Raw genomic sequence first — 8,464 nt, 5'->3', positions numbered from 1 at the left:
AAAATAAAAAGTGATGACGTGGACACTATAGATCCAAATAGTTTCAAGTCAACCCTTATTATCTAATTATTTTGCTAATTAACACTCATTAACCAAAAAATTCTAATATTTATGTGTTAAATGGAGTATATTTTTACGTTTACTAGATGAGCTACGTAGGTTTAGAGCTTAAATAAGAAAAAAAAAAATGGTGATAAAATCCGATTTTACGAATATATTTAACACAACCCGCCGCGGATAAATACTTGACCGCTGAGGCTTTGATTGTCGGGCAGTGAAGTGTAGAAAACACATTCACAATCAAGGGCCATAAAAAAAAGAAAAGAAAAGGAAAAATGGGTGAAAGAGGAGTAGAGTTGTCAAAGGAAAAGCTGCGGACACTGGCAGGACTGATTCAAAGGCAGGAGGAGGATCGCATTAAGAGCATTCGGTTCAATTCCGAAAGGGACCGCAGCGACTACCTGCGATGCAGCAGGGAGACGCACGATAAGGCAGTGGCGCTCCTAGACGACAAAGGTGTGACCACCAAGGCTGCTACTAATGATGTCTCAGTCGAGGAGGTGGTCCAGAAATACCTGTCTTATCTCGAAATGGCTGTGGGTTTCGGGATGCAGACTGTCGCGAACGTGCATCTGAGGCATGATTTCTTAACCAAAGTTCGCGGACATGCTGATTCACTCATTCCCCGGCTCAATGAGCTTAGACATGCTTCACTCGAGCCGTGGGAGATTGAGCTGAAAGCAAAAGATCTTATTGAGGAGTTGTCTGTATTTAAGGAAGCCATGTATAAGTCTATCATTAAGAAAGCCGACCCTTCTTCTCGGAGTTTCTCCAAGGTTGTCAAGTTATCTGGCTACTCCTTTGAAGACCTTGTTGTCAAGTAAGACTTAATTAAGGAAGGAGTACTCCTCTGTCTCGATCATTTGTTGTCATTTTTCATTTTTAGGTGTCTCAGTCAATTCGACTTTTTAAATCAAATACGTAATTGTTTTTTTTTAACTATTCTTTGATTTACAGGTATCAGAAGAAACTTGTGAGAGAGAAAGGATTTGAATTCGACAAGCCATTCGAACAGTTGGAAGATGAACAAAAGATAGAGGTATCTGGAATTCTCGATCCCCATTCCCCTTATACTAAAAGAATAAGAGACCTCCAATATTTTCCCGCCTAAATAAAAACTACTCTGATATCTAAAATTGAGGAATATTTGTTTAATTTCATATACGTAGTAATAAATATATAATTCTATCATATTTAAATTGTTAAAACAAAAACGGTGAGTGAATCATTTTACTTCTAGAATTAACTAACCATGGAGAAAACAATGTGAAGGTGTACGATGAAATCATCAAATCATCAGGTAGAGGAACATTCTTGGAAAACACGGCGTACAGGGTGGCCAATACAATTGGAAAGGGGCTACTAATATTCACACTAGCCATGTCGGTGTGGGACATCTACTCATCGGAACATAAGCTGCAGACAATAGTGACGGAGGGTGCAGAATTTGGTGCGGGTTGGGTAGGCGGATACATAGGAGAAATTGCAGGGGCAGCAGCAGCAACTTATCTGGTTACTGCAGTTGGGGTGGCAGCCACCGCAGTCACTGCTGCTTTTGTGGGCTTGGCCGCGTTTGTTACTGGCATCGGAATTGGGATTGCACTCGGGTTTCTGGCCGGGTACATTGTTGGCAAGATCTTTGAGTCGGGAGGGAAGCACACTGGAGGTGCCGTTAAGGTCAAAGACAGTGATCCAAAAATGGCTCTTCTTCCAAATCATCCAGTTTATGCTGCTCCTATGCCTGATGGAGCTCTTTTGGCTCGTCAACTTGCTTACAAGGGCGCTCCAACCACTCTGGTGGCTGTCGCTTAGTCCGATTCCTCACCATTATCCGCTCTTTACATTCGCTTTTTCAAATTATCAGCTCTTTCTATTTCCGTCAATAATAAATCGTGCTTCGTATTTCAGTTATTCTTGTTTAAAACCGTTATATACTTACTTGTATGTTGGCTACCTATTTAATGGTGGTTATAAATGTGTTCTAATTAAAGTAGTTGTACACTATATAAAGGTCTTATCCCGAAACAAATAATTTGATAACACGCTAAATTGACCAGAACATGAAATAACCTGACTTGACCGGCCCATCACTAGAATGACTTTGACCCCAGACCCGATCGACCCGATTGCCCGTCTGTTTACTTAGTCTAAGTTGGAGATGGGATAGGTGTTGATCCTGATATTTCTGATGATCTGGTTGTCTAAAAATTTTTATTACTTGGTTAATTTTTGAGTGGGTTTATGTTATTTTTGTTGATTTTGGTGGTTTTATCAATAGGGCAACCTAGTAATGTCATAAAATAAATAAAATATCGAAAAAAATCATAAATTTTAATTAAGAGTTTTTTTTTTCTCTATTGAAGGGAACTTCTGCGGATTCCTAAAGTAGAGTTTTATACTCCGTATTACGGTAAGATCATACAGGTAATATATTACCGTATGTTATTTTTAAACAAGTGAAATACAAACCACATTGACTTGGTAAGGTCGCACTCTTACCATCATAAATTACACAAATTCTAGTTTAAGTTGGGGTTAAGTCGTAAAAATAGGACAAAAACAGAAAATATACATATAAAAAAGCATAAGATTTTGTCTTATATGCTCAAATAGGATGATATTTAACCCATTTTAGGGCAATTAAGATCCTCTCCATTTCTTTCTCTCCATTTCCTCTCACAAACCCATTTAATAATATTTTCCCCTCTACACCCTATTAAACCTTTATTTTCTTGCATAAATCAGGAACCGTTCGATATTAACAAGATGCAATCCGGTCCGTTGATAGGAAATGGCCTCTCCATTTCTTTTTAGGAAATGGAGAGGATCTTGGCTGATTTTAGGGTGACTAACTGCATAAATTAACATTAATAGATAAACTTACAAAGCAATGAAGCATATATACTGTACATATTACAGGAAGAGTGACTATGATGGGCTGTTATGGTTCATCTATAACACCTTCCAGTGTCAAGATAGCTTCATATATGGGAATACCTGTATTTCCCATGGAAGAAAAGATTACGTATCCTTCGCCGTGGGCTGTATTTACGATGTCTGAACCCTCGATGAGGCCTTTGAGAGAGTCGCGTACATTATTGAGCGACCTCTAATAGGAATAAATATAATTGTTAGGCCTCAACCATCCCCTTAAGGTTTTGGTTGAGATGGTTAATCTATCATGGTATCAGAGCCAGAATGACCAACGGTCACGGGTTCAAATCCTGGCAGCGTGGAAATTCAGCACATGGTATGAGGGGGCCTGTGCACTAACCACTCTACGAGCCCAATGGGCACTCGAGTGAGGGGGCTTAATAGAAATAAATATAATTGTTGAGCCTCAACCATCACTTTCAAGTTTTGGTTGAGATGATTTATCTATCAAACTCATGGAGTAATGTCATGTGGCACAAATTACAGCACTGCGAAAAATCAGATATATACGTGAAACTGATTACACCATTTATCCAAACATCTCAAAACTTTCCAGTCCATTTCTATAACAATTATAATTAGCCATTGTGATAATAGTTATCAAACTCTAAGAGGTAATTATAATTAGGGCTTCAAACCATGCAAAATGTATCATGATACGCTACAAACAATATTTATTGGTGGTCGTGTGAGATAGATTGTGACAAGAAAAAAAGAAAAGAAAAAAACAAATAGTCAAAATCACAATTCACACAATTAACCTTCACCCGACCCTATCCTGAGCCGGGTTACGGTCGAAGTTTCCCGACTTGGTTCAACTCCAACCCGTCCAAAAACCTTTTTTTTTTTAAATAAATGGTCAATTCCACACCGTCCATCCCCCCACCGGGCCTAGTCGGGGTCAAGCACCGTCCCGGCGTCCCCCCTCCCCTGCGTCAAATCGAGTAATGTGTGCCCAGTACTGAGTTACTGACTTGCCCCCGGGTCGGCCCGAATGGATCGCCTGACTCGATTCCGGCCGGTGGCCACCTGTCCACCTCTATAGTCTATTCCCTTCGAAATGTTTTCATCTGTGTCTCCCCAATGGAATGTAATCTTCTCTTACCTCACCAAAACAAGCTAATTTCATCACCAAATTTAATGATAATTAACCCTCTTCTTTCAATCTCCATTAAACACCATCTTAAACCCAAAACCCTCTTCTCTAAACCCCTAAATTTCCCCAAATTTCCCAGTTTTTGCTCTATTTCCAAGCAATTAGAAAACCCTAGTGATGTAATTCAATTACCAAATGGAAAACCCAGTACTAATACTAAAGAAAAAATCCAGATAATCAAGGAAAAATGGTTGTTTTCCCTTTCAAATAACGGGTTGAAAAACAACAAAGATGAAGATGATGGAGATAATGTTGGATTAAAATGGGTAATTGGTATTGATCCTGATGTTTCTGGTGCATTAGCTTTGTTAAAATCTGATGTTTCTGGGATTATTTCTGCTGAGGTATCATAAAGTTGTTATCTTTTTTATTATTTTGTTAGTTTTTCGATTAATTAGTCGCTTGTAAGACGGTTTTACGCTAATACTATGGAAAATAGTTAACCATATTGGTTTAAAAGAAGAAACAAATCCCTTAAAAAAGCCGCTTTATTGAAGAATTAGGGGTTTTCAAGTAATTGGCATTGTTTCTGCTGAGGTATCATAAAGTTGTTATCTTTGTGATTATTTGGGTGATTTTTCAAGTGGGTTTCTGTTGTTATGCTTGATTTTGTTTGTTTATCAATTAATTGCATTGATTTGGTTGTATTTTGGGTCATTTTGTTAGCGGTTTTAAAGGATGATTCATGTCGCAACCATTTTGGGGTTAAGGCTGTGATGATGATGATGTTGTTTGAGTATAATTTGCTAAAGTTGCTTGCTTGATAGCTGCGTTACTTGATTAACTGGTGCTGAATTTGGATTAGTCACATTATTATTTGGTTAATAAATCATTTGCGGGAAACATTGAGGCACTGGGGTAATGTTGTTGTACCTGTCTGTGTGCGTCTTTGTCTGTCGGGTTTCGCTTAGAGTGGATAGGGTAATGTTGTTGTTGTAGCTGTCTGCGCGTGTCTTTGTCTGTCGGGTTTCGCTTAGAGTGGATGGGGCTCATTGAGTTAAAATGTTGCAGAGTGTTATGTTAGGATTTTAGGAGCCTTTCTAAGCAATCTTTCTCCGGTGTATTATGCGAGAATCAGTCGATGGGACCTGGGAAGCTAGAATGTAAGAAGCAGGCAGGTGTGTAGTATGTGAAACATGTTACCATTGATACATTTGAATTATTGGGTTGTTGGAGTTGCGGAATAAATTTGCTCGTGTTTACCTCCTACAGCATTGTGGACCTTGTAATTTTATCTTGCATATTCTTGGGCTCCAGAAGCATGAATTGCGACTTAATTACTCTGGTTGGCCTTGTCCATGCTTTATTCAGTACAGTTACAGCATTGTTGTTGAAATATCTATTTTCTCAGGTTTTTGATTCCCCAATTGTGCAAGTTGCAGTTGGGAGTCGACTTCGTAAACGGTTAGATGCGAGGTCTATAGTACAGTTGGTGCAGAGTTTTGATGCTCCTACAGGTACCAGTTCACTTACTATAGCTTGAGATTTTCAGATAATTCTCATGTGTTCACTGTTCTTTTCTGTGACCTTTTGCTAAAAGATAGGAGTAGAACATTGTTCTTTCAATTTGGAAATTGCTATGATGAGTTTTTTCTTTTTTTCGTGGCTACGTGAAATGTTCAATGTTACTCGAGGGTTGCCTTGTTTCACATCTTTTCCACTTTGAAGACTGTTTTGTTCTTAGGTTTCGCATATTTTGTACTGAGTATATAAATGCATATAGATTGATTACTGGTCCTCGCTATGCATCCCTGCTACAATTCTTTCTGAGGAATAAATAATCTGTCAATGATCTTTTAGTTTCACCTTTCAGAGTTTCTCGGGACTTTGCAAGCATAATTACTGAGATAGTGAGATGCTATTATGAGTAGACGGTTTTTATGTGTCTTTCTTGTCATTTGTAAGTCTTTTTTGTGTGGGGAAATAATGTAAGTGATTATCTAATATCGTTGAGTGGTCGCACTCATAACGTAAGTTCGAAGCACGCCACCATAATTGTTAGGTACAGTTAGGTTGGAGCTTTGATCCTACTGCCAGCATCAAAATTGCTAACTTGAGTTCTAACCTAGTTGACGTTGTACGATTTAATGCTTGGGCTTTGATCCTACTGGCATTGCTGCAGTTTTCTAAACATGTCTTTCTGACAGGTACAGTTGCATATCTCGAACAGTCCACTCCGTTCCCCCAGGATGGAAAGCAGGTAATTGTTAGCTAAGTGATAGCTTCTTTGACCGCCACGTATTTTTATTTTGGTAGCATCATTAAATCATTAATTCAAAGTGATTTCGTAAAAGTGTGATACTGATTCTGGTCTTATTATGCATGTATTGTAAGATTTAGGGTTGGTGGAGTGGAGGATTTGGGTATGGTTTATGGATTGGCATCTTGGTTGCATCTGGATTTTCTGTTGTTCCAGTGCCGTCGAATGTGTGGAAAAGAGAGCTTGAACTTGCTAGAGGCCGAACCAGTAAGGTAAGCCGTTTTATGTCAAGTCATAATAAAAATAATAATTACAGTGTACTAAAATACAAGCCTTGCTAAGATCTTCATCGTGCAACTTTACCCTATGTCTGATCATTTTGTTACTCTTCACTAAATGTTGTACGGAATATCTACTTTGGTAGGACGAGAGCAGGGAGCTCGCAACACAGCTATTCCCCAGTTTGAGCACTATGCTGAAAAGAAAAAAGGACCATGGTACAAATGCTATCTTTTAATCTTTGTTTCTTATATGTCGAAGATATTATTTGTTATTCTCATTTTACTACGTAATTGTCAGGCAATTATGTCATTACCCTTTGAAATTGATTCCCCCACACCACGCGTCCACGCCACACCAAGCGTTTGCCATTCCCTTACCCTACTGCCTACCATCACCACCACTTCAACCCCTATATGGCTATATCCACCGTCAACACCGACCACTGCCTCTGACACCTGCATCACTACCACCAGCGGCGCCGGAGCTGCCACACTCGGCCCTAACTTCAACCGCCTATCACATGTTTATGGGTTGGGGTTGGTAGGTTGTGTTATTTGCCAAGTACCCGACTTTAATGGAGACGCCGACGGTAGTAGCTTCACTGAAGCCAATTAAAAAAAAAAAAAAAAAAAAAACATGCTGACGCAAATTGTTTGCATATCCAAGGTCGAGCAGAGGCACTACTCATTGCAGCATATGGAAATGGGCATAAGATTAAGACAGATATGGTATTGAAGCTTGATCAGCAAGGTTGTGAGACCACATCTGTAGTAGAGATCAATGAGACCGAGATGGATCACTGACGATGTGAGTAAAACTGTAAAATTGTTCAATTTAGGTATTAGTTCTGCTAACATCGTCATTCCTGAAATGATCCATTAAACGAACATTTATCTAATTCAACGCAGTTGGGTTTGTTTTTCGACTTGTAACCTGTAAAACTCATTCCGAGTACCTATATGGCCTTGTAAACTTTCCATTTTTTCCATGTTATGAAGTGACGACGGGTGGATATAATTCTGGAATCTGGACCCAATTTTCATAATGAGGTACCTAAATAGTAAATTCAAGGGTTGGATGCTAATTTAGGCATCTACTGTGCAGCATGGTCGACCTGTTTCGATGTTTTCTGTCCGTTGCATAGTTTGAGAGCTTAATTGTCCACCACTCATCTTGTACACGGGCGTTGCATCTAGGTTCTTACTCTTTTTGTATCTCGACATCACCCATTCACCCCCATGGTGCTGTCTTGTAGACGGTGCCACCTAGACCTGGCAATCGGGTCAATTGGCTGGGTTCCGGCGAGATCTCTTTGGGTCAGGCCATTTCCGGGTTTAACAGAAATTGGGCCTAGTTGGGGCAATTCGGGTCAAAAAGGTCTCTGCACGGTCATATTGAAAAGTTACACAGCTAGCTAACTCTATCAGCAACATATGTGGGTCATTCAAGAATAATGGGCAAGACAGTTGTTCACCTTATTGGGCTTAAAAGCTACAAGTTTAAACATGCAAAAGTTTTCACAATTCTTGTATACAATCGCCTTACATGCTTACATATATTCAAACGGAAAATGTAATCTTTATACCATATCAATGAAGGCTATAGTAAAGGGAAATTTGAGTGTTGATTTTGAAACTCAAATATAAGTGATATAATTTACCTTAGTAAAAAATGGGTGTTATTACTTCCTTCGTCACCTTCGTCCCAGTCAATTGTTGTCCTTTGGTGCATTGGTACAATATCTACGCTAGTCTTCTTTATATCATATACTTCCTTCGTCCCACAATTGTTGTCCTTTGGTTTGGCACAAAGACTAAGGAAAGAGGAGAAGG

General features: G+C 39.2%; 2 protein-coding genes across 2 annotated transcripts; both read left to right on the top strand.

The window, feature by feature from the left end:
• Positions 1–320: 320 nt before the first annotated feature.
• On the top strand, positions 321–1,967 carry LOC141619341 (uncharacterized). Its single transcript, XM_074436365.1, has 3 exons — positions 321–880; positions 1,018–1,099; positions 1,333–1,967. Exons 1-3 carry the CDS (start codon positions 336–338, stop codon positions 1,870–1,872), a joined length of 1,167 nt encoding a protein of 388 aa, XP_074292466.1. The 5' UTR covers positions 321–335; the 3' UTR covers positions 1,873–1,967.
• Positions 1,968–4,042: 2,075 nt separating this feature from the next.
• Positions 4,043–7,652, top strand: LOC141619336 (Holliday junction resolvase MOC1, chloroplastic-like). Its single transcript, XM_074436361.1, has 6 exons — positions 4,043–4,494; positions 5,502–5,607; positions 6,298–6,350; positions 6,491–6,622; positions 6,775–6,847; positions 7,299–7,652. Exons 1-6 carry the CDS (start codon positions 4,078–4,080, stop codon positions 7,433–7,435), a joined length of 918 nt encoding a protein of 305 aa, XP_074292462.1. The 5' UTR covers positions 4,043–4,077; the 3' UTR covers positions 7,436–7,652.
• Positions 7,653–8,464: the final 812 nt, after the last annotated feature.

The sequence above is a fragment of the Silene latifolia genome, chromosome X (genome assembly GCF_048544455.1).
Source record: "Silene latifolia isolate original U9 population chromosome X, ASM4854445v1, whole genome shotgun sequence".
Lineage (NCBI taxonomy): Eukaryota > Viridiplantae > Streptophyta > Magnoliopsida > Caryophyllales > Caryophyllaceae > Silene > Silene latifolia.
Note: the sequence above shows the minus strand (reverse complement) of the source record. Positions and strands in the feature narration are given on the sequence as shown.